This window comes from Taeniopygia guttata, chromosome 10, assembly GCF_048771995.1.
Source record: "Taeniopygia guttata chromosome 10, bTaeGut7.mat, whole genome shotgun sequence".
In the NCBI taxonomy this organism is placed as follows: Eukaryota; Metazoa; Chordata; class Aves; order Passeriformes; family Estrildidae; genus Taeniopygia; species Taeniopygia guttata.
In genome coordinates, this window is record NC_133035.1 from 8,709,480 (window position 1) to 8,735,049 (window position 25,570).

The 25,570-nt window shown below is 53.2% G+C and overlaps 1 protein-coding gene across 1 annotated transcript; it reads left to right on the top strand.

The window, feature by feature from the left end:
- The first annotated feature begins 1,711 nt into the window (after positions 1–1,711).
- Positions 1,712–23,175, top strand: ONECUT1 (one cut homeobox 1). The gene is made up of 2 exons (XM_002197830.7): positions 1,712–3,234; positions 16,987–23,175. The coding sequence occupies exons 1-2, from the start codon at positions 2,154–2,156 to the stop codon at positions 17,277–17,279; spliced, it is 1,374 nt and encodes a 457-aa protein (XP_002197866.1). The 5' UTR covers positions 1,712–2,153; the 3' UTR covers positions 17,280–23,175.
- The last annotated feature ends 2,395 nt before the right edge of the window (positions 23,176–25,570 follow it).

Sequence of the window (25,570 nt, forward strand, 5' to 3'; positions counted from 1 at the left end):
GAGCGCCCCAGGAGTGCGGCGGTGCCTGGGCGAGAGGCACCGGGGGCTCCCGCTCAGCCCCGAATCTCCTCGCGGGGTGCGGAAGGACGGGCCGGACGCTTCGGTGCGAGGCACGGTCCGCACGGCCGCAGCCTGCGGGGCCACACCCGGTCCGTGGGCGTTGTGGACGGGCAGCAGGGAAGGAGCGGGCCGGGCCTGGCTCCGGCCATGGGGCTCCTCGCCGAGGCCCCGCCGCTGCCCCGGCCTCGGCCGCTGGTGCGGGACTTCTTGCTCAAAGCGCGGAGTGAGCGGTCTCGCTGCCTCGGTGAACCGGAGAACAGTGAGACCCCACGGGACCGACCCCGAGCCGTGCCCTTCCCCTCGCCCCGAGGGGAATCTCCGCAGGCCCTGTGCGTGAAGTTAGGGCAAGAACTCCGAGAAAAGTAACCCCAGGGGCTGATTTCAACTCGCTCCCAGAGGGACTCTGCCCCAGGACCGGCTCCTGTCTCTGTCCCTGCCGCCTGCGCTCCCCGCGGAGCTCTGCCCGCTGGCAGCGACTCCTGCCTCCTGCCAGGGAAGGGGCCTCGGAGCTCTCAGCGGAACGCGGGGAGGGTGACCCACACCTCTGCACGGGTCCCGCGGGACGAAGCGGCTCGCCCTCGCTCTGCGTGCCGCCGGTGCGAGCTTTGCCAGGACAGGTGCTCAAGTCCTACCCGCCCCCTTCCATGGAAAAGACACCGGGGTCCCGGCCCGAGCCCCAGCGCGGCGGAGATCCGCTCGCTGTCCCCGGGCCTGGCCGGGGCGATGGGGACAGGCGGCTCCGCAGGGTGCCGAGAGCAGCCGCGGTCCCCGACAGCAGTGCGGGGGGAAGCGGCGGCGGCCTTTGTGCGCCGCCGGCCCGGTGCCGCCCGGCTGCGGCCCCGCGGCTCTCCCGCGGCTCGGCTCGGCTCGGCCCGTCCCTCCCGCCGCTCGGCGCCGCGCACACGCTGCACTCTGCCCGGCGTGGTTCGTTATTGTTAATGGGCGAACAATAGGCACATCTGCCCTTTCTTCCAGCATAAAGGCACCTTAGCTAACGAGGGGGGCCGGCGGGTGAGCTCGCTTGTTCTTTCTCCTCCGCCTCCTTTTCTTTCTTTTTGAAGAAAAAATAAAAGAAAACCAGCGGCATGTCCGGCTGCTGGGCGCCTCGAGACATATGCTCGCCTTGCACCGCCGGGCACGCCCGGGGTCCCCGGCGGGAGCTGCAGGGGGGCGTCCCCCGCATCGCACCGCCCGGCCGGACCGCGGGACCCCCGGGGCGGGGCTGGCGGTGCAGGGGCGCGGGGCTGAGCCCGGGACGCAGCGCCGTGGGGCTCCCACCGCCCATCCCCAGGCCGGGCAAGGGGAAGTTTCCCCGTAGGGCACCTGAGAGGAGCGATACCGGGACAGGCGGCTGCGGGACAGCGTGGGGAGATACGGCGGGGAGTGCGGGGGACACGGCCCGCGGGCGCCGCGGGGCAGGGCGGTCCGGTGTCACCTCCGGAAGCTGCCGGTGAGGAGGCTCCGCGCTCACGGAAAACGCGGAGTCACCGAAGGGGCGGGGCGGGTGTCCCTGCCGGGCGCGGGGCGGGGCGGCGCTCCGTGCCCGGGGCGGGAGCTCGGCCCGGGGCAGCGGCACCGCCGCTCTGGGCCCCGCCGCGCGGGCTCGCCCGCTTAATAGCGGCGCTGACGTCACGGGGCGGGGCGGGCGGGCGGGGCGCCGCGCGCGTGCGCGGTGCGGCGGCGGCGGCGCTGCAGCACGGAGCGGAGCCGGGGCGCGGGGGCAGAGAGAGCCATGGCTGGGGATGGCGAGGGACGCGGCCACACGCCCGCCGCGGCCGCGGCTGCGGGGCCCGGCCTGAGGGAGCGGCGGCCCTAGGACCGGCCCGGCGGCGCCAGCCGGCAGCGGGAAAAAACAAATTAATACGTTGCCACAAAATAAAAATTAAAAGGAAAAAAAAAATAAACCAAACCAACCAACCGAAAACCGGGAAAGCCAGCAGCCCGGCAACAGCAGCAGCAGCACCGCCACCCCCAGCCCGCAGCGCTCGCCCGCCGCCGCCGGCCCGCGGGAGCAACCGGCCGCCGCCAAGAGCTCCGGGACGCCCCGCCGCCCACCAGATAGATGTGCGGTCCCGCCGCCCGCACGGCCGACGATGAACGCGCAGCTGGCGATGGAGAACATCGGCGATCTGCACGGGGTGAGCCATGAGCCGGTGCCCGCGGCCGCCGATCTGATGAGCGGCAGCCCCCACCACCGGAGCGCGGTGGCCCACCGCGGCAGCCACCTGCCGGCCCACCCGCGCTCCATGGGCATGGCGTCCATCCTCGACGGCGGCGACTACCACCACCACCACCGGCCGCCCGAGCACGCGCTGACCGGCCCCCTGCACCCCACCATGACCATGGCCTGCGAGACACCCCCCGGCATGAGCATGAGCAGCACCTACACCACGTTAACCCCTCTGCAGCCTCTACCTCCCATCTCGACGGTCTCGGACAAGTTCCCTCACCACCACCACCATCATCACCACCATCACCATCCCCACCAGCGGATACCGGGCAACGTGAGCGGCAGCTTCACGCTCATGCGGGACGAGAGGGGTCTGGCGTCTATGAACAATCTCTACACCCCCTACCACAAGGATGTTACCGGCATGGGGCAGAGCCTCTCTCCGTTGTCTGGATCGGGCCTGGGGAGCATCCACAACTCCCAGCAAGGGCTGCCCCACTACGCTCATCCCAGTGCCACCATGCCCGCCGAGAAAATGCTCACCCCAAACGGATTTGAAGCCCACCACCCTGCCATGTTAGCCAGGCATGGCGACCAACACCTCACCCCCACCTCCGCTGGCATGGTGCCTATCAACGGGATCCCACACCACCCCCATGCCCACTTGAATGCCCAGAGCCACGGGCAGATCCTGGGCTCTGCCAGGGAGCAAAACCCTTCTGTAACTGGTTCGCAGGTCAACAGTGGAAGTAATTCAGGGCAAATGGAAGAAATCAATACCAAAGAAGTAGCTCAGAGGATCACCACCGAGCTCAAGCGGTACAGCATCCCCCAGGCTATCTTCGCCCAGAGGGTGCTGTGCCGCTCTCAAGGGACGCTCTCAGACCTGCTGAGGAACCCCAAGCCCTGGAGCAAGCTCAAATCCGGCCGGGAGACCTTCCGCAGAATGTGGAAGTGGCTCCAGGAGCCGGAGTTTCAGCGGATGTCTGCTCTGCGGCTTGCAGGTGAGCCCGCTGCGGGGTGTTCGGGGCACGGCAGCGGCAGAGCGGGGCCTCGGGCCTGGGCAGGCCGCCGCAGTCCCTGCCCGTCCCTGAGGAGCAGCACCGATCCCCCGCTCCGCCACTCCATTTCCCTCCCTTTCCCTCTCCCTCTCCCGGCTCGGCGCACCGGCACCGTCCGGTTCCTCTGCGCCGCGCTCAGACAAAGCCGAGCCGGGCTCGGGCTGCGCAGCGCGGCGCCCCGGCTCTCCCCGTTCCCCGGCCGGGCGAACCCGCCAGGGTCTCCTGCCGCCGGCAGAAAGACGCCCAGCGCGCCCGGTAACGGGACGCCGCCGAAAGCCGCACCGGCCGGCGGCAACGCTGCCCGGAGCGCGGAGGGCGAGGCGGAAAGGCTTGAATGGGCCCACGGACGGGGTACGGGGGAGCCCCGGTAATGCGCCGCCGAGAGGAGTCGGTGCGCCTGCTTTGTGTGAGGGGCGGTGGGCTCGGGTCGCGGCGGGGCTCGGGGCCAGCGTCCCGCTCGGGCTGGGTGAGCTGGGACAGGAGCGAATGAGCCGAGCCCGGCGGGTGAGCGGTGCCTGAGAAATGCTGGTGGCTAAAATCGTTGGATTTTTTTTTTTAAACTGGTTGTAGTTATCATTAGGCCGCGCACTTGGAGTTTCTCGTGGACGTCTCTGTGTGAGACAAACCGGCCGTGCCGCGGCTCCGCTGCTCCGCAGCCTCCCCCCGCTGTCGCGCTTGCTGCCCGGTGTGCTCCCGAGCGGGTCCCGTATTGTCTGCTCAGAGATGGCCGTCCCGGTCCGTACCTGTGCTCTGCCGCCGCCTCCCCAACCCTCCCGTCTGCAGAGCCCGGGTTTAATATACCGTCAGTGAGGGTTTGTTAATTAAGTGATAGGTCTCCATTAATTTGTCCCTGGAGAACGCAAGACAGTCAATCCGAGTTGGAGCCAGGGTCACTGATCCGTTTCACAGACAAAAATAAGGAAAGGGCCAAATCTTTCTCCGTTCAAAAGCACAACTGGTTTTGCGCTTTCGACTACCGAGACGGTGAGAACTTGCGACCGTTTCCCGAGTGTGCAGAGACGCAGCTGGGCCACCACCGTGCTCCGTGCCCATTTCAGTCAACCACCGTGTTGCAGAAACCTAAAGCAGAGCCAGGAAGGGTCCGGGGAGGGCCTCCCTCCCCGCTGTAGTTGGCCCTTAGGTGCCCGCCGGTGGGAGGACGTTGCTCTCTTTGGCTTCCACTCCTGCGGAGTCAGTTTCAAAGGTCTGAGCTCTCTGAAACTGCCCTTTCCGCCTTCCCTTTCTCAGCAGCCACCCCACCAGCGAAAAACCCTCGTCTTGCTGGTGCTACCCAGGAGAGGAGGATGGAGTTTGTGTTTGCAATATCCCCGTAACGACTGCTAAGGCGAACTTCCTTCGATTTGGAGCGTATTTTTACGACAATTTGGTCGACCTGAATCTCCGCTCATTTGCATAGATCGATACTGGAAACAACCCCTCGATTCGGAGCCTGCTGGCATCCCTTCCCTGGCGCTGCCGGCCGGGAAGCTCTGCCAGCCCTGGCTGCTGCAGGGCCGGGAGGGAGGGAGGGAGGGAGGCGGCCGTGCTCTGCCCAGCTGCCGGGTCCGGAGGGTCCCATTGTTCGCTTCTGCCCCCAGACCGCCCCTTCTTCCAGCCACCTCAGCGCTGCCCTCTCATAAACGGATCCCGGTAATCCCGTTAGAGAGACAAAGCCTCATTATTCCGCCTTCCCTTTCCGATGAAACCCGAAAGCTGGCACCTTACAGAAACAGCCTCCCCGGGGTGAAGCGGGGTTGGCAGCACGGGGGGGTCGGGATGTACCGCCCGCACCCCGAGTCCGCGGGCCGGGCCGGGCCCTGCAGGGCTCTCCCCGCGTACCGGGGGCTCCGGGCCTCGCCGGGTGCTGCCCACCGGGGCGCCGGCAGCACGTGGGCATTTGCATAGAGCTGCGTCCCCGCCAGCGGGGCGGTCCCGGGGCCCGCCCCGCCCCGCGCAGCCTGCGCGCCCTTCCGCGCCCCTCTGCGCCGGGAAATGCATAAAGGATCGATTTTATTTTGTGAAGGTTTTAAATGTGTGATGATCTTACTAAGTGGTAAAAATCTGCCCCGACTGATATTGATGTATGAACATCAATTCAAAATAACATAAATTACTGCAGCCGACGCAAATTAAATTTCGCGTCCAAATTATAACTCACTCCCGGACGTTTAGAGAATTATCAGGTAGATAAATACCCAGAACCGCCTTCATTTCTTCCCTTTCTGATTTCCTGCAGACAACAACCGGGAGGCAGTGAGGGGGATGGAGCCTGCTTATTTTAGGCCTCGCGGTCTCGCCTTGCACTTTATCTTGAGTATTTGCCCCTTCCAGTCGTCCCTGGGGGATTCCTACCTCCCAGATTACAGAAGCTCCGACAAATAGAAGAAAAATTGGTAGTTACATGGAAGCAGGATTGAGGTCTTGACACTTCCTGGGCTGTCTCTTGAAATGTAAGCAGAACTGCTAATTGCAAAGCTGACCTCTTCCAGCCTCCATTTTATTCATCCCATCTCCCTTCCCTTCTCTGTTCTTTTTTCCTTTGTCTGTCCACTCTCTCTCTCCTCTCTATCACTGAATATTTATCTATTTGACTGTCTCTCTGTTAGTCTTCCCTCCCTCTCCCTCGCCTTCATTGACATTTGGAAGGGCTGTGAAGGGACGCCGAAAAAAATAAATACAACTAAAAGAAAAGGTACATCCCTTCTACAGCCTGCTGGGGTTTAAGGCTGAATTCATTTCAGTTTGTTGGATTTTTTTTTCGTGTGTGTGAGAGAGGAAACAGGAGGAGAGAACGGAAGAAAAAAACCCCGACTTTATCTTGTTCAGGAAAAAAATAATCTGCTTCGATCCATTCATTGTTGGAACTGCGACTGCCCGCCGGCCTCGCACGGGCCCGCCGATCGGGAGGAAGGAGGAGGCCCGGGAAAACGCGGCTAAGACACATTTTGCGAACGGGCTAGAGGAGTTTAAGGGAGCCCAAGGTTCCTTAGGATCTGCTGCCGGAGGGGCTCCTTTGCCCATGTGTGCCCTCGGAGCGAGCGGGCCCCAAGGGCCCCTCCGTGGGGGCTCCCCGAGCGGTGTCAGCGGGGAAAGGCGCCGTGGGGAACCCGCGCTCCCCCGCGGCTCCCGGAGCGGGCAGGCCCGTCCCTCCAAAGCTGCTCCATGTTTGCCTGCGACCTGACTGGTATTTTTCATAGCTGCACCCCTTTTCCTCCCCTCCTCTTATCCTTTCTCCTCCCTAATGTGAATCCCGACTAAGTTGAAGCCTTGGGAAGCCGGCGAGAAATTCTCGCCAAATTAACTGTAAAGAAATCGATGGAGTAATCAGAGCGTTTTCCACATTAAATATGAAATCTAATGACGCCGTTTGCACCTCTCGCCCGCCGCCGCCCCCGAGCGCGCCGGGAAGGTCTGGGCCGCCCCGGCCCCGGTGGCCTCATTAGGGGCTGTTTAATATTTACCCTGCGGGCACTTTGCATAAAGGCGTTTGCATCAGGGAGGAGGGGGCATCGACCGGGGCCTTCACCGGCGACACTCCGAGCGCGGAGCGGGCCCGGGGGACACAGGCCCTTCCCCTCCCGACCCCGCGGACCGCTCGGACGGGGCGGCCCGGGCCTGGCCCGGCGCACCTCGGGCCGTGACAGCGGCCGCTCCGCTGCTGCTGGAGCTGCGCTCGGGCCGAGGCAAGGGGCCCTGTCCCGGAGGGATCGGAGGTGGGAGAGCACCCGGAGCAGCCGTGCCCGGTGCGCAGCCAGGGCAGCGCTGGGGCGCACTTGTTTGCCGGCCGTGTCCTTCGGCGGGATTGATTTACAGCCGCGTTTGCCCTTCGTTAATGTTTGCCCAGCGGGAGGAGGAGAGGGCCGGGCGGGCCGCGTTCCTCCGCACTGGGCCGGGCCCGTGCTGGCAGAGCCCCCGCCCCGCAACACGGCTCGGCCCCGCTTGTTTGCTCGTGCGTGCGCTCCCCGGCTGTTTGTTTGTTTTCATTACCCGCCGCGTGGCGGGGCGGCACCGGGGGCCGTGCCCCGTCCCACCCTCGCCGCCGTTTGACTCGAACAGCCCCAAAGCGGGGCGGCTCCCGCCCGTGGGTGCCGCCGGGGCCGCCCCGGGTCACGCAGCCGGGCTGCGGGCGCGGTGCCCGCCCCGACCGGCCGGGGCCATCGTGCCGTCCGCAGCCCTCGCTCGTCGCCCCTCGGTTCCCGGGGGTTCTGCGCCATCTACTGACCGCCGGCGGGCGGGAGCGGCCCCGCCGGCCCGGGCACCCCGCCCGCACCGGGCGGCGGCGGCGGCTCCGGGGAGCGCTGCGAGCGGAGAGCCCCGCGCCGCCCCCCGGGCCGGCTCCGTCCTCTCGTTCCCCTTGAGCACGGAACGAGTGAGGCCCTGCCCGGCTTCAGCACCACGAACAGCGACCGCCGGCGGGGCCCGACCCCAGCTCCACCTCCGCCTCCGCCCGGGCGGCCCCGCTCCCGGGCCAGCCCCGCGGCGCGCCGGGGCCGGACCAGCCCCCTCCGGCTCATGGACTCAGCCGCTCGTAGCCCGGGCGCAGGTGCTTGTTGAGCCTCCCCATGGCTGCCGACCCCGATGGGGAGCGGCATCGCATCGATTATACGTAGCTGCAGCCGGCAATTAGTGCGCGGTGCTGCGGCGAGCGCCGGGCTGAGCGCCGGGCTGAGCGCCGGGCTGCCCGCGGCGGCAGCGGCTCGGCTCCCGGCTGGGCAGAGCCCTGAGAGCCGCCCTGTTATGGGCATGAGGGCCTTTGAGCGGCTGCGTGCCCAGAGGGAAGCGAGCTTGCCCCAGCACGGTAACTCAGCCAGCCAGAGGTGTCGGGATCCCCCGGGAGGAGAGGAGAGGTGCGTGGCACCAGGATTGTGCCCGCTGCAGGTGGCACTGGTAGGGAGCTCGGGCTCCTGCCGGTGCTACAGCTGGGTTCCAGCGTGTGCCATCTGCCTTTTACATAGCCAGCAAGGAACGTGATAATCAGATCGAGACAAAATCATCTGGAAATCCATAGGCCAGGTATTCTTCGGTGCCTGGCTTTGCCTGTACCGGCATTAAACCACCGCTCTCGCTTTGCCTCAGGCAGCCTTCACCTGTCTGTGTGGCCGAAGGGTCCGCATAAACTCCACACAGGGATAAAGTTAGTTTCCGGGCAGTTCTAAGTGACTGAAGCGTAGGATCTGTTGCTGAAGTGCTGGTGAATTTCACCTGAAGACTACAGGCATCGAAGGGAGTTTTTCCTGAGGAACGACCGGGACCCAGCATGGCCGCGTGTCGGGTGCTTCCGTGATCAAATCGATAAATGCAGATTCGTGTTTCAGACATAAATCTACCTGGATTAATCATACACGGACAGAGAAGTGACCGATGCTGACAGACTCTCTTTAGAAACACAGCTGGCTTGATCCATTTTGCTTAAGAAGTCAGTTTTATGATGCTGAAAGATTAATTTATAGGAACAATTTATTAACTGAACAGTAGTTTTCATTTTTCCCCACCATTTTAGGGCGCTAGGAAGCCTCAGTGGTGACATTTTCCGTACAGCCCGAGCGGCAATTAAAGCTCGATGGATGGCTGCTGCTCGGCAGGGCTGCGGGCAGCAGAGCGCGGCGCCGGCGGGTGCGGGCGCTGCCTGCTGGAGCTGGAAATGCTGCTGCTTCCCATAGAGGAAAATACTGAATCGGATGGCACGGGGGGCTCTTCCTTAACGCTTGCGTGTAGAAACCACTGAAGTGAGCCCGGGCTCGAGTTTTGGATGTCTTCAGGGTGCAGAATTCCGCACTCGTTGTCACATGCATTAGAAACCAGTCGATAAGAACTGAGCCACAGGCGGGAGAGTTTCCCCCAGCCCCTTTTCCCCCATTTCCCCCCGCACAGGCAGGCTGCCAAACGGCTTCCCTGATGTTCGCCCCAGCTGGACGAACTTCTTTATGTCATCATTGACTCATTTCTCCTTTATTTGAAACGTATCTCGTTATTTTGAATATATTGGAATTGACGGACAACTTAAATACTGGAGCCGGGGAAGGGCCAGCCGGCGGGCCGGTCCTTAGGAGCGGAAACGGAGAAACGACCCGGGTTTTTCAGTGAATCTGGCCATAATCAATGTTGTAGGTTTTGCACGGGCCTCGTCGTTTGCACCGCTCAGAAAGTCAATTTTCGGCCGCTGTAGCAAAGCCTCTGCCTGGGGATGCGGGAGGGGTGGAATGGCCCAGCCCGACTCCGGAGCCAGCACCCGAACCCCTCGGAGGCCCGCGGGGGGCTCGGAGCCGCAGCTCGGAGCCGCTGTCAGCGGGCCGGGGCCGTGGGACGCGGTGTGGCCCCGCAGCCGGACTGGCCCGGGCGGGGCGGGGCTGGCGGGGCGGGCCGGGAGGCGCGGAGGGCGGGAAGCGGCGCGGGAGGTGCGCGGCGGGCGGTGCTGCCCGGTGCTGGGCCGGGGCGCGGAGGCGGAGCGCGGCAGAGCGGAGCAGAGCGGAGCGGAGCGGGAGCGGGAGCGGAGCGGGAGCGGAGCGGGAGCGGGCGGCGTTCCCCTGCCCGCGCTGCCCGGTGCTCCCCAGCGGCTGCCGTGCTCGGTGCGGCGCGGAGCGGCAGTGTGGGCGAGGTGTGCCTCGGGGAACCCGCGGCGTGGTGCGGTGAGATGCGGTGCGGCCCCCGAGGTGTGGTGGGATGAGATGTGTTGGGATGGAGTGCGGTCCCCGCGGTGCCGTGCGGTGTGCTGGGGTGCGGTGTGTTGGCATGCGGTGGGATGTGTTGGATGCGGTGGGATGTGATGAGATGTGCTGGGATGTGCTGGGATGTGCTGGGATGGGGTGGGATGCGGTGGGATGTGCTGGGATGCGGTGGGATGTGCTGGGATGTGCTGGGATGCGGTGGGATGTGCTGGGATGTGCTGGATGCGGTGGGATGCGGTGGGATGTGCTGGGATGTGCTGGGATGCGGTGGGATGTGCTGGGATGTGCTGGATGCGGTGGGATGCGGTGGGATGCGGTGGGATGTGCTGGGATGTGTTGGATGCGGTGGGATGTGCTGGGATGTGCTGGGATGCGGTGGGATGTGCCGGGATGTGCCGGGATGTGCTGGGATGTGCCGGGATGTGCCGGGATGTGCTGGGATATGCCGGGATGTGCTGGCATGTGCCGGGATGTGCTGGATGCGCGCGGAGCCCCGCGCACGCTGCGCGCCCCTCCCGCGGCTCTCGGCGGGCACCGGGCGCCTCCCCGCGGCTCGGGGCCGCCGGTGCCGCTGCGGCGGGCGGGGGGGGGGGTCCGGGGCCGGCCCTGGCTGACGCGATTAAAATATTGATGTAGTCGCAAAAATCGTTCATTAAGGCAATTTAATCTTTGCTATTAAATGTCCTTTCAATTCATTTGGGGTAATTAAGATGCAGTTTAAGTGATTAAATTGTAATTACTTATGCTAGGCAAAGAAATATTTGTCACAGTAATATAGTTAACTAAAGACCTAGCTAAAGAATTTTAACATTTAGTTTAAATGATATCGCAGGGAAATCAGGTGCTTTCTCCTGATTGATCCACTTAGCAACACATTCTGTAACGGTGATGTCAGTTCGCTGAGGTGCTTACAGATCCATCAGCACTAAGTTTGTGTAAACACCTGAATCCCAAACTGCTGAGTCAGCATCCTCAGTCACATTCACTTCATTATTCCAGGGCCAGCAAATTAAGGTCACTCATTTTAATACAGTGCCCAGGAGCGAGATGTTTACCATTCTGGCTCAGCTGGGATCTGTATGTTGGTGGAGTGATGTCATCCTGTGAGCTTCCCATACACAAATGTATTTTCATCTTTTTTTATGTTCTGAAACAACAGAAGAGTATTCCCTGGATTTGTTGGCAGAGAAATGAGACACAGCTCAAAAGATCTCTGGGTATATGGAAACACACCCCGAATAAGCATAAATACAAATCACTAGAGAAACAAGTGCCAAATGCTGAGTGATGCCAGGATTAAAAAGAAATCATTTTGTGTGGGCTCAGACATTTCAGAATAGACAATACTCTTTTCAGCTGAAAGGAGAAAGCTTTGGGGAGCAACCTGTGTCACCCATGTAGGTTTTCATTACTAAAAAGCTGTGAAGGGCCTTGTCCCACAGTGGGCTGAAGCTGAAGGGAATGCTCTCAAGCATCAATGCTGTCTGCTACCTGCTGCAGCGGGAGCTCATGGCCACCAACTGCCCCATGTGTGGAGTCTGTCTCACACAGCACCTTTCCAGAAGGATTCCATTTCCCAAGCACCTCTGAAGAACCTGGGCCAGTGCAGGGGACCACTAAAGGGTGATGTATCAGAGTGAATGTCAGCCAGCAGTTGTGGTTATGATTCAGGTCAAACACATTTGCTCGGGTTTAGTTCATGTAGTGACATCTAACCCCCAGGTAGCCTGTGCCTCATATGCCCTTTTATTCTGTTTTCATATTCCCCCAAATGAAGTTTTTGATAACTGGGAAAGATCAGTTGTTTGTGTGTGTCTTTGCATGCCCCAGAGGTGTTATTCACATGATAAGGATGTAACTTATCACACTTCATAACGTGTTATTGCCACCATGGATTTACCATAAGCTTTTGGCTACCTGTTTCCACTGAGCTGTTGTAGCCAGTGTGATTAGAACTATCCATGATGGCCAAAGTCCTCCAGCAATTTCAGCCTCCTGTGGAAGCAGAAATACTGCTGCTTTCTCCACCAGAAGGTAGAGCCTCCTACAGAAGAATATCCTTCAGGATATTCTCCAGCTAATATCAGTGAAGTTTTCACCCTCCACACATGTTATTGGATACCATGTGATGTTTCAAAACCAGAAGCAGATGTTTTGGAAAGGCATTCCTAGGTGGATGCAGTTCAGACTGTAGCTGAAGTTTCTAGAACTCACACAACAGACATTAGAAAATGCATGTAAAGAGAGACTTCTCAAAGGGCTTTTTATGTCTTTAAGACAGTTCTGTGCACATGAGGTTGGGATAACTAAAAGACTTTTGCAAGAGGAGGGGTAAAAGGCATAATCTCACATAAGGCGCTTGATGGCCATCAAGTAATAATGGCTTGTGGTCAGCAGTGACCCAGGCCAGAGCTGGAAATGTCACCCATCACCTCAGGGTGAAAGGTCTCATGTCCCATCATTGGTGACCCACACACAGTCTCCTCTCCATGTCCACAGGCTCTGAATTCAGCATGGGTGGGGAGACACTGTGTGTGTATCTCTCTTTCTGGTCTGGACTCATTGTAGGTCAAACAGAGGAGAAAAGAGCTCCCTGTAAGCAGAGATGCCCCGTGTGCACTGGCTTTGTCCTCCACAGGGTGAGGAGACCCGTGCCCAGGCACTGGTGGGCTGTACCCTTCCCCTCCAGGAGCTGCTGTGTTGCCAGGCTGCTGCTGCTGCTCCCCTCTCCTGTGTCCCTGCTGCCCTTCCAGACACCAGTACAGGCAAAAACCTGCTCGAGGCCGTGTGTGCCCCGTGCTGGGGCTGTGGGAGCTGCTGAGGCAGTGGTGGGCAGCGTGACCCCCAGCCTGGCTGTGCTCGTGGGGGCACAGCTCCCCAGTGCCAGGCCTGAGACCCACATCCACCATCTGCCTCGGTCCCTGTGCTCTTCCATCCCCTGCCAGAGAGCTTCTTCTGTGCTGGCACCAGCTGAGCAATGCCTCTCTCAGGGAGAGCTGCCCTCTGACATCAAAAGTAGCCACAGGGCTTGGGGCAGGGGTTGCCCAAGTAAAATTTCTTATTGTTCCCTCTGCTTCAGTGACAGTCTTCCAGAAAAACAACCAGCAGAACTTGTGGTGATATTTGATTATGTTCACAAACCAAACCAGAAACCATTGGAAACCAGGTTTATTGAGAGCATTGCCAGTTTTATTCTTTGCTTCTGTGTTTTGGAAAGGAAAACTGGAGTTTGCCAGAAACAGCTAGGCACATGTGTACACACCAAATTCTCCTGGAAATTGATGTACAGTAATCAGGGTTTTTTCATTTGATTCTAAAAAGAAATCCACCCTCTAGGGATGAAACACTAGATCAAGCATCAGGATTAACACCTGAGCTTACTATAATATTGAGTTTTACACTGACTGAATAATGTTGCTCATATCACAGATAGACAAAACATCCTCTTCACTGTCTTGACCTAAAGATGCAATTAGGGGACAGGGTCCTGTTCACACCCCTGGCAGAGCAGCAGTAATCCCACTGTGCTGCACCCAGCTGGGGGTTGCAGAAGAGTGTCAGCAGACAGTGGAGCTGCAGAGGTGGGAGCCCACCTCTGCACCATGCCCAGGCAGCTGAGCCTTGCTGGGATGCACAGACCTTACAAGGTCTGGCAAGTTTACTTGACCAAATCCCTCAGGTGACTTAGAAGGAACAAAGGGAGACAAAAATAGATTGATGGGTTGTGTCAGGAGAATTGCAAGTGTCAAAAATATCTGTTGCTCAGGGCAGAGGAAGATGGAAGTGACTGGGAGAGGCCAGAGTTCAGGACTGGATTTATAAGGCTCCTTCTAGCACTGATAATTGTCATATCTGCACGTGTGTTGCCATAGTCAGGATGACTCTTCCTTTATCCTCTGCTCTTCTTTTTTCTTAACAAGATTTTCTTAAAGGCTTTTTCAAAAGGCATCACATGGAGCATGGCTCAGCTGGGGCACCCTGGAGAAAAAACACAGGGCTGCCTGCAGCAGGGAGTGAGGGCAGGGTGGCAGCGGGTGTGTCCTGGGAGAGGTGCACACCTCCAGGGAGCACAGCACCCTGCAAAGCACCTAAATTCAGTGTCTGTACTGTGGGAGAGAGTCCACTCACAGTGCTCAAGGGCAGGGGCAGGAGAAGGACATCAGTGCAAATTACTGTTTTTATCTTCTGCTATGTAAGATAAAAGAGAGATGGAGTGTGTGATAAATCGTTGTGAAGACAGGCTCTGGTGTTTTTCCAAAGAAACCATTTCAGTTGATGTCTCTGGGGCCTGACCTCAGTGGGCATTAGGGGAGGACCTGGCCAGAGCAGGCACAGCCACTCTGCCTGGGCATGGCCTGGCTCAGGCTGCTGTCGGAGAGCCTGGCAGCCCCACCTTGCCAGCCCTTGCCAATCTCTGTGCCTGCTCTGGATCTGCTCCCACGTTGGAGCAGATTTATCCCATAGTGTACATTTGTTCTCTGGCAAGCTGGAAGCTACAATTTATTATTAAAATTGATTGGCTCCAGTGCAGGGAAAACGATCGCAAGGAAACCCTATTACAGTTTTTCATTATCACTATTATTTATTTTTAAGTGCTATTAATATTCCCGAGCCTGGACAAGGCAGAAGGTGAGAGGTGGTACCCACCCCTGCTGCTCACAGCCTGAGGTCTGGCAGTGCAAGGGCTCTTGGAACAATTGAGCGCGTTGGGAAATTTTTACCCTCAGTCTGCCTCTGGCAAATGCTAATGGAAGTAGAGCTGAAAATATTTGCAAAAAAGTAAAATAGGCTTATTTGTATCATAGATGGGTTAGTTTTGTTTTTTTTTTTTCCCTCCCTAGTAATGAGCTCTTTTTCCTTACCTCTGTGATGTCACTAGCATTAATGAAGAGGGTTTTGATACAATTGAAATTGGGTACCAAGGTATGTTGTAACTCTTGGGACACTGTCTATGGAAATAATTGTTCAGGAATACTACATTTCAGCAAATGAGCACAAGTTAAGGAAGACAATGTGTTATGCAAGCTAGTTTCACAGTAGATGGTTGTTTTTTTGTTACTCCCTACTATTTCAGAGAGCTCATGTAGTAGCTTGTGACTGAAGCCCCAGAGGCTGCCTCACTAATTGAGCTGGCTCTGTACCTACTGCTGTGGCTGTCATTTGTGATGTGATGATTCACACTGAAGCATTGCACAGCACTGACTTGGATCACACTATCTGTGCCATTAGGATTTTCTGACAAATTATGATCTGGACGGAGTATCTAGGCAGAAGATGGAATTTGTGTAGTCTTTGAAAAAGGAAGGTGTAAAGCAGAATGAGCAGAAATGAAGCACAGCAAATGTTGTCTGCACCTGGTTTGTGGTCATTTCTGCCTGAGCCTGTTAGCTGGGGCAGTCAGAGCTGGAGGCTGAGGCTGTTACAAAGCTGAGCTCCTGCAGCTGCTTTCCCAGGAATGTCTGATTATCAAATGGTCAGACATACATAAAGGACTGAGATGCTGTTGGTATCCTCATTCTTACTATTTGTCAGTAAATAACAGACTATTCTTGCAAAAGCATTTTTAACCCTTGATTTGCCCATGTTAGCCTCCAGTGGGGATGCAGATTATTTCAGCAGGAGCCAATCCCCACAGTAAATTCAGCAGTTTGGCTTCAGTAGGGGCTCGTGTGCATCAAGAAACCTGGTTTTTAGCCCAGAAGCTCCACAGGGTTTTAGAGGTCAGGATGTAACTTCAAAGCATTCTTCAAAGGTTTTCAGATAAAAATACCTGTAGGAGACACGAGCTTGGCAGCCCAAGCCATTTGATTGATGTGTGATTTCTCATGACAGAGTATGTGGCTGGAATATAGATTGTTAGGGACCCTTTCAAAAGCCTCTCCTCGGAGGGGATGGAGCCACCAGTGTGGTGGTCCCTGCCTGGGCCAGCAGAAGGAGCCTTCACAGCCCCTGGCTCCTGATCTGTGCAGCTCCTAATTCTCAGGTACCAAAGGTGGATGACTATTTGTATAGCTCCCATGAGCAATGAAACCCTCGTGCCAGTGCTGGCCCTTGGTAGTAGCAGAAGTTGTAGAAAGGACCCTTGCAAAGTAATTTGTTGTTTTCATTCCAATAATCATGGTGTAAGTAGAGATAGTGCACAAAATTCTTCATGTAGTCAGTACTGATCTCCACATAAGCCAAGACTAGACAGACACAGAGAAAGAACATTCATATTACCTTCAGAAACAAATCTCTCAATCAGAATTAAAGGACATTGTTAGACAATGAAGGGAAACAGACAACTTCAGACAATTTTGAAAGTGAGGCAGAGTAATCTGCCCTCCCAAGGAAGCTTTTATCCTAGCAAAATGCTAAGATGAGCTGGCAGACATTCGAAGGCTGACAGAGGGATCTGGGAGTCTCCCTCACATCCCATCAGATCCTGCCTGGAAGGTGATCTGGGAGGCAGATTTCAAATTGCAAGCATCCTTTAGAGCAAAATAACATTCTCATAGGGAAAGAAGGGATTATAGATGAAACAAGGATCAATTCTATAAAGAAGATTTGCTATACCATTGTTTTTCATGACAAAACATGTTTTATTTTATTCAGAATACATTTGGCCTGTAAGACTGTAGTAGCAACCTGCTTTCTCACAGTTCCTTATTTCTCAGTCAACAAAAAGCTACAGAAACGGATTGAAAGCAACTAATAATGGTAAAAATATTATCAAGGTTAGCTTTAGAGTTCCCTGAAATTCCTGTTTACCTCCTAGAGATATTAAATAGTTAAATTCTCAGCACTAATGGGTAGTATCAAAATGTAAGTTCTTAGCAAAAGCATTTGCTGAGTTTTAACAGACAACAACAAAGGTATTTTCTTTCCTTTCTTATACTTGTAATAGTTTATAAAGAGAGATTCAAATGTCCCACATGCTCTCCAAATTCAGAAGCTGACACGAACAGTCCTTTTTCCCTAATTAGCCCTGTACTGTGTTCCCACACACTCCTCTGCCAGCCCTCTCTAACTCTCCTCCCCTTTCTTGCAGCGTGCAAGAGGAAAGAACAGGAACACGGGAAGGATAGAGGGAATACACCCAAAAAGCCTCGGCTGGTCTTCACTGATGTCCAGCGTCGAACTCTACATGCAATATTCAAGGAAAATAAGCGTCCGTCCAAAGAGTTACAAATCACCATTTCCCAGCAGCTCGGGTTGGAGCTGAGCACCGTCAGCAACTTTTTCATGAATGCACGGAGGAGGAGTCTGGATAAGTGGCAAGACGAGGGCAGCTCCAATTCAGGCAACTCATCTTCTTCATCAAGCACTTGTACCAAAGCATGAAGGAATAACCACGAACTAAAACCTCGGTGGAAAAGCTTTAAAAATAAATAAATAAATAAATAAAGACAGACCAGGACCTCAAAATAGCAGGTTTATACTTAAAACTATTTGAAAAAAAAATATTTATAAGTCCAAAGAAACCAAAGACTTATTTCACCTGCATTATGACTTTGTTCTAAGACACACACTTTAGTAGGATGACGACTTGCAAAAAACAGAGAGGAAGAAGAAAGCGAAATGGAGGGAACGGAACGGAAAGCAAAGAGAAGAGGAACAGACCACTGGTCTTACACCTTTGCCCATTATCATCTTCACCGTACTTGGCTGTTTAGTGGTTTGGAGCATAGTGATTTCCTGTCATGGAGCAGACATCTCGTTGGATACAGCTCTCCACGTCCGCAGCGACTGCCACGAGGTGCTCGGTGTGTCCGTGCTGCGGACGCCAGTGGGCAGGGACTTAGGGCTGGTCTCCAGAGAGGGCTGTGCCAGGGCACGGCCGACAAAGCGTGGAGTCGTCTGAATTCCTTGGAACGGTAGTGTGATTTTTGCTGTTTCACAGTTTGAACTTGGCTGGTGCAATGCCTCAAAACAAGTTCAAACTAGGCAAGGAAATTTTGAATGGTACCTAAACCAGTGCATTCTCTTTGTTTGTTAAGGAATGTTCAGATTTAAAAAAGGAAAACTATTCCATCCATAAAAAAAATCGACTAGCTACCAAAGAACACATTTAATAATTGTATTGCAGGTATTTTATTGCAATGATTTTAATATTCCAAAGCTATTTTTACACAAATACTATGTAGAGTTATAGGTATAAACTAATCTAACTGTATAACACATAAAACTTGTAATCAAGACTGTTATTTGCAATTAGTAAAACCACATTATCGTTTCTTTCTGTGATTGGCAAGAAAGAATGTGACCCAAGGAGATCACAGCCCCTGGCAGAGCACGGGAACTGAGAACGGGATGCTGCCCCCGCTGAACTCAGTGAGCCTTTTCCTCACTGGCTTCAACGGGAGCACAGGAAGGAGCCACGTGTGTGACACCATGTGTGACACCGTGTGTGGCACTGTGTGACACTGTGTGTGACACCGTGTGTGGCACCGTGCGTGACACCGTGTGTGACACTGTATGTGACACCGTGTGTGACACTGTGTGACACCATGTGTGGCACTGTGTAACACCGTGTGTGACACTGTATGTGACACTGTGTGTGACACTGTGTGTGGCACCACATGTGGCACTGTGTGTAACACCGTATATGACATCGTGTGTGGCACCGCGTGTGGCACCGTATGTGACACCACATGTGGCACTGTGTGTGGCACCGCTGTGACTGTCCCCAGGCGCTGTCCCAGCTGCAGCCCTGTGCCCAGAGCGGCCCAGGCTGCCATCTAGCCCGCGAACAGGAGACCCGAGGCGCTCAGGATGCACACACTGGGGGATGTAAAACCGCAGGGCTCAGCGTCTGGCCAACGCTCACTGGCATCCGTGGCTGGTTTGTACCTCTCGATTTACCAGGCACAGGAACAGATGCCCGTGGTCTTTTCCTGCTGCAAACAGTGGTCCAGCAGCAGCCAAGGTGGGAGGGCTCCAAGAGCAGCTGCAGCAGCGCTTTTGGAAGGAGGAATTGTGATCTCTCTGAAGTCAAAAGCAAAATTCCCATGACACCGAGATACAGCCCGATGTTTTGTGGCTTTGTATCTATGTGTAGCAGGCTGAGCTTTTGTCCCATGCATTCTTTCTTGCTCATCTATTAGTCAGGATAATGCATGAAATAGTTTGAAATTTGTAGCTGAAAAGCTTTAAACGCTCTGTTGCTAACAGACCCATAGGAGATAAATCATCCCATTCCTACTCTGATAAAATTAAAGAGAAAATCGTGAAATATCTGCATATTAAATTTTAATGTAAGGGGAAAATAGACTGTAAAAACCATACATGTGCCTGTTAGATTTCTAACTGGTATTTCAAATTACTTTAGTGATTATGTTAGGTATAATAAATTCCAAAATAACCAAATATGCAGGTATAGGCCCAATGCAAGGACTAGAAATAGGTAATCTTACTTTCAACCTTTTTGTTTTTAAGGAAAAGAGAAAAAAAAGACAAAGGAAAATTCAAGGTAAACTAGAATCCAAACACTATGAACCGTAGCAGATACTGGTTTGGGGGATGAAGCCCACTCAAAATCCCAGTGACATCAAAGTTGAGCAACTTCTGTAGCACCAGTTGTTTCCCAAGAGGACAGGGTCTAGTCAAGGTTCAGGGTATTTAGTTTGTTTCCACCCAGTGTTTAGAATACAGGTGAAATATCTCTTTATTAAAATAAAGTGAAATAAACCAAATATTTTTAGCACTGAATATTTCTCTGTATTTCAGTATGTTAAACCCACTTTAAGGCTGAAAAGGCAATTATCTATGAAAATGGCATCTAATCCAGACATTTTTTGAGTCTCTAGCTTACCTTAAATTTTAGCAAGCTTTCTTTTGAAGTGTTCCATCCCCATGGAGACATAATTGACATGGAAACATTGATAAGCTCACATATAAAGTACCTTATGTATGCAGTCTCATTAGTGTAAGGTTAATAAAGGACAGTGATAACTAATGGTTTAGTTTTTTCCAGCAAAACACTGCTTTGTAACGTACCTATAGTTTAGAGAATAAAGCCTTATTTATTTAAAACTTGAGAATTTAAAAATGCAGGGAAATTCAAAGTACATTGCCGCATTTTTAGTATTTCCATTGTATTGTCTTTATAGACTACTTGCTGAAACCAAAGAGAACTTTCATACCAGCATTAAATTTGCACCCAATATGCAATTTCAGGATCTCTGATACACACACATGCAAGCCCCTAAACAGGACTGTGTATATGTACATGCACACACATTTTGATGGAGTGTATGTATGTATACATGTGCACACACACGTCCACACACACAAAAACTGATGCACAAGTTGTAGATTTTAAGTGTTTTGGGTTTTTTACATGTCTGTTTAAGTAGATATAAACCTTTTGGTTTTCTCTAAGCCATTAGGAACAAACCACTCTTCCCATGAGCAATATGCGCCTCATACTCTGAATATAGGCAAAGAACACAATTTCCTTTAATTTCCTTCCAAACATGAAGCAAATAACTCTGGAACTGCTCAGTCTGCTGGAAAGCTGTGTCACCTCTGAGCAGACTGCCTGGCCACACCGACTGAAGCATGGACAGGTTACCTGGTGCTCCCCTGCTCTGACTGGTGCCATTACTCAACAGGGCATCCTTGAAGGGGAGTTTCTTCTGATGCTGCATTTACCATTACCCAGGAAACCTGTCTCTGCCTGATAGTCTGTCAGTTCATTTCATTCCTGACAAAATGGGAATTAGTTTCAAATTTGACAAGAGGATCTAAAACTCTGCCAGGCAGGATTAGGAGAGGGAGCAGAACCCAAAACAGTTTGGGAGCATCAGGAGATGGGGCTTCAGTCAAAGGTGACTCCAAGGGCAAGAGGGCATTAGGAACACGCATTCAGCTAACAGGCTGCATCCAAACATGACCGCAGTGACCCACGGGGGGAGGCTGGCCAAGAGGTGAACTGTCCTCATCCATCCCCATTGTAAATGGCATCATTAGATTTCTAGGAAAAAAACAAAACAAACAAAAAAAAAAAAGGTCCTCCTCCAGCCTGCCCCACCGCGCTCCTTTAGCCCTGCGTGGCTTTCCAGGGCCGCAGCCTCCTCTCCTTACTCAGGTAAAGCAAACCCCACCAGAGCCAGCCAGCAACGGGGCTTTGGCTTGAGAAGTTGCTCCTGCACACCCCACACCAGGAGCAAATTCCCAAGCAGCCGAGTGGCCGGGGTGGCCTGGCATGAGAGCGGCCCCAGGGCTGCCCGTGGGCACCGCGCTTCTCCTGGGTTTCAGGACAAGGCCGGTGCTGGTGGGCACTGCCCCAGGGGCTGCTGCTGCCCAGAGGGCTGGGAAACACTGCTGAGCTTATACCAAAGAGTCTTAGGACACCTCTCCTCACCTGAGTTGTAAACAGGACATTTTTACCCCAAAAATCGTTCCTTCTTTCTACTACTCTTCCTCTTCCTATCCTCCTCCTCTTCCTCCTCCTTTGTACATAGGGATGAAAACTATGCATTTAGCAAACAAAGAGAAAGCACTTACCCTTTTCTATCTCACTGCGTTTGGGTGCATTCAAAGGCCCAGGGGCTAATTTTGAGACTTTGCTTAGCCTCCTGGTTTATTATTGTGGTGTGGTTAGCTTTACAATACATTTGGTAACTATTTGCTAAAGACAAAGAAGCAAAAGGTAAGGAATAGCTACTTCCACGTGTTAAAAAAAAAAGAAAAAAAAAAGAAAAAAAAGTGTGTAAAGATCTACTATTTATAGTGTGAACCAAAGACGCTACCTCACTCGATTTCCATTGGTGATTTTAATCACATTGATGATACCAAAGAATACCAAAGATTTTTCATGCACGGCCTTGGTCTGGAAAGGGAACTCATCCTCCTTCTTACCCCCTTCCCCTGACCCCCTTCCTCACCTTCACTCAGTGTGTAACCTTGTCTTCATTCTTAGTGGTAATGCTAATAATCTTATGAATACTTCTCTTGCTACAACTGCTACTACTGACGATGATAAGGATAATAATAATAATAATAATAATAATAAAGCTCTTGGCAAACATGTTGCAAACTTTGTAAACTCATAGGACGAGTGCCTTGCTTGAACCAAAGTGTTAAACCGCTGTTGACCTCTTTATCTCTCACCTTATACTCTTTGAATACCTCAGCCTGTTAGAAAGGCCACTAATGAAAAAAAGGAATAATTCTTCACCGTGGTGCTTTTTGCCGTGCAACCATGCAATGAAACTTTCTTTGATACCAAAGGAAAATGTTTTTTTCCACTTTCTTGCTGACAAACCAAAGGCTCCCTCTTCTTTCCCCCAAAGCAGCTTGAGTCCCTCAGCCCAGACAGGCCGTGCATCGCTTTTACCAATTCCTCCAAATACCTCATAGTAATAAATCTTTAGGGTTATGTTGTATAGAGAGTCTATGTGATAAGGCAGAACTTACTAGTTTGATAATTGTTAAGGTTACTTAAAAAAAAGCTTTATAATTCTTATTTATTTTGTAGGGGTTGTTTTGTTTGTATATTCCTTTTATATTGTTTGGTTTGGTTTTGGGTTTCTTCTTTTTTTCCTTTTATTTTGGCAGAACTTCTCTGTTATACTCAAGGAAGATATTATTCCTGGGAATGTTTCAAAGTGGGTAAAGATCGCTGTTTGCAATGAATGCAAGAAAGGGAAACATGGCTTCGATTACTTTTGTTTCAGCTAGGATGCTTTGTGTTTGCTAGTCGATGTTCTTTTCACAGGGTAAAAAAAGATATTCTCTGCTGTGATAAATGGTTCCTATTTTTTCTCTATAATGTGCTGTGACTTTTAATTTAATTACATTTTGTATACGCTTATTTAATCACTGCTTTAATTTATGACTATGTAGTTTAAAAAAAAATTGTATATAGTAGATTCAAAAATGGCCAAAGCTTTATGTTACAATCTTTTCATTCTTGATGCTGAGATGAACTGAAGGAGAGTGCTTCTCTTGACTGCAGGGTGTATCTTCAGCCTTGTCTTGGCATGCACTTCCACCCGTGTTACAAACACTGCCAGGTTACCCCCCAGGCCTCCCTTCCCCCCAACTTGTACATGCCAAAATGAGTGTTTCAAGGTAGTACTTTCGTCACTTAGAAAGCAGAAAGGCATTATTAGTGTGTTTTTCCTTTAATTTATTTGTCTTTTTCTAGAAAGATTGCTTTGTGGGTGAGACCCGCACATCCAAAGAATTTAAAAGTCGTTTAATGTTTAAAAGCACTGGCATTTGTGAGAGATTTTGCTGAGTTTTTCTTTTCCTTCGCCATTCGCACGGGTAGCGCAAGCGAGAAGCAGGCGCGGGCCTCGGGAGAAAAGCTGACTTGAACCTGGAATCCTTGCTCACGGAAAGGCCTTGGCGGCGGGGCCGGGACAGCGCGGCCCTGGGGCCACCCCCGGTCACCTGCTCCCCAGGCAGGGCTGCAGGCAGGGCTGGGATGGGGTGGGATGGATGGGATGGGATGGGTGGATGGGATGGATGGGGTGGGATGGGATGGGGTGGGATGGGATGGGACGGGATGGGACTGGGTCTTTGGGGTGCAGCTGGGTCCCCGGGGAAGCCGCAGCTTCTGCCAGGCTCAGGGGCCGCAGCAGCGCCGTGGCTGCGGGGGAGTGCACAGAGACCTGTGCCCAGTCCTGCGAGGGGCATGGAGCTGCCCTGGCACCCCAGCAGCTCCAGAGAGGACAAGGCAGCTCGGAGTTGAAAAGCAAAAAATAAAGAAAGAGTAATGACGATACTTCTGCAAAGCTGATGATGGCATCATGGCACAGACAATAGGATGCCACTCACTCGTGTTTTATTTTGCATAAAGACTAGATTCTGGTTCAGCTAAATATTGTGTCCTGACACGGTTTGTGATGGCTGTAAATATTTCCTTTCCCGTGCAGTAACTGAGCCCCGGGTGTACCTCGTTTTCCTTTGAGGGGATAGTGAAGGGGTTGAGGGAGGGAAGGACGAGGGCAGGGTCTGAGCTTTTGGTGGAAGTTACACTTTCTAGGTACATTTTTATACTTCAAATATTGAAATGGGGCAATAAAGACGCTCTGAAATGAAGGATCATTAAATGATCTTTTGGCGGGCATTGGCTCAGTGTCTGCTTTGATACAGGAGCTAATGCTGTGCAATGAGTTCTGCCTCAGTGGAGGGGGAGGCAAAGTGTTAGTCTGTGAATCAGCTTGAGCCATCGAGCACTGGACCAGCTGTGCTCAGGGAGCCGCAGTTTCCTGTCCCGTTCCGCTAGTTTGATTTTTCACGGAATGTTCTGCATTTTCTGCACTTACTGCATCCTCACCGTGGGGCCGCGTTAGTTTTGCAGCCTGACCCGAGCAGCGGGATTTAGGGTACAGCCCTGTCTGTGACTTGCCTGGGGAGCTGTGAGCATCCCCCGGCCCGCCCTGCCCCGGCCCCGCCGCAGAGAGGGCTCCAGAGACAATCACAGGTCCCAGCTCCGCAGGGGTAGGAAATCTTCCCAGAGCAAGCGGGAATTCTTCCAGAGCAACGGAACAAAACCAAAAAAAAAAAAAAAAACCAAAAAAAAAAAAAAAAAAAGGAAATTTAAAAAAAGAGAAAAATAACAAATACGAAGCGAAGATTTTGCTAAAGCCCTTTGCTGCCATCTTTAGTTCGCCCATTAGGAAGCAGCAGTAGTTTATGCGTTGCATCTGCATTTCAGACTAAGTGATTATTGTACCTAATTACGGTTGATTGCTGATATTTCCTCACTCTCTCTCTTAGTCAAGCGCTTCTTCTGTATTTTTGTGTGTAGCGATGACAAGTGCAGTGCGCTAGGCATTGCCCTGGGTTGGGTATGAGTATCTCCTGTACTGCGTTAAGATTTCCTTAAGTTACTTTTTTTAAGCTTTGCTACTGTTCTCACTTTATGCCGTGCAATATCATCTGCTGTGTTTGCTAAGCAAAAATAAAAAAATAAAAAAAAAAGAGACAAAAAAAAGAGAAAAATTTAAAAAAAAGAAAAAAGCAAGTGATGATGTCATCATGCTTTTCAGTGTTACAATGTTTCAGCGTTACAATGTTTCAGCGTTTATGTAGTCACAAAAATGTAGTAAATAAAAGGTTGGATTTTCCAGCACTTTAAATTTAGACATTTCTTGCCTTCTTTTGTTTCTCCGTGTGCAGCCACAAGGCGCTGGGTGAGCCAAGGGGAGCAGGTGAGCCCCACGGGAAGCCCCAGGTCTCCCCTGGAAGGGGCATCTTTGCTGGGGTCCTGGGAGGGACATCCCGGGGTGGGGGGAGAGCCAAGGACACATGAGAGGGCACCTAAGGCTTCCCAGCACTGTGTCTTCTTCCCTCTGTCCACGCAGCTGTGCAGGCCCCACCCCAGCAGGTGCCCCCCATCCCATCCCATCCCATCCCATCCCATCCCATCCCATCCCATCCCATCCCATCCCATCCCATCCCATCCCATCCCATCCCATCCCATCCCACCCCATCCCGGTGGGCTCTGGAAAGATGAGTGCCAAGTGTCTGAGAGATGAGAGCAGTTCATACCAGATGCATTTATCTGATTGAGGGAAAAAACATTAAGAAAATAAGTGAAGCAAATAATCTTGGTTTCCTTTATATCATCTAAGGGTATGGATGTCACCAAACTAATTCACAGAGGTGTTTCCTTT

Bases quoted from the DNA above. Each gene is read 5' to 3' on its own strand.
- ONECUT1 (XM_002197830.7), top strand. From the start codon at position 2,154: ATGAACGCGCAGCTGGCGATGGAGAACATCGGCGATCTGCACGGGGTG. The intron at 3,235-16,986 runs GTGAGCCCGCTG...CCTTTCTTGCAG, and splicing joins GTCTGCTCTGCGGCTTGCAG to CGTGCAAGAGGAAAGAACAG.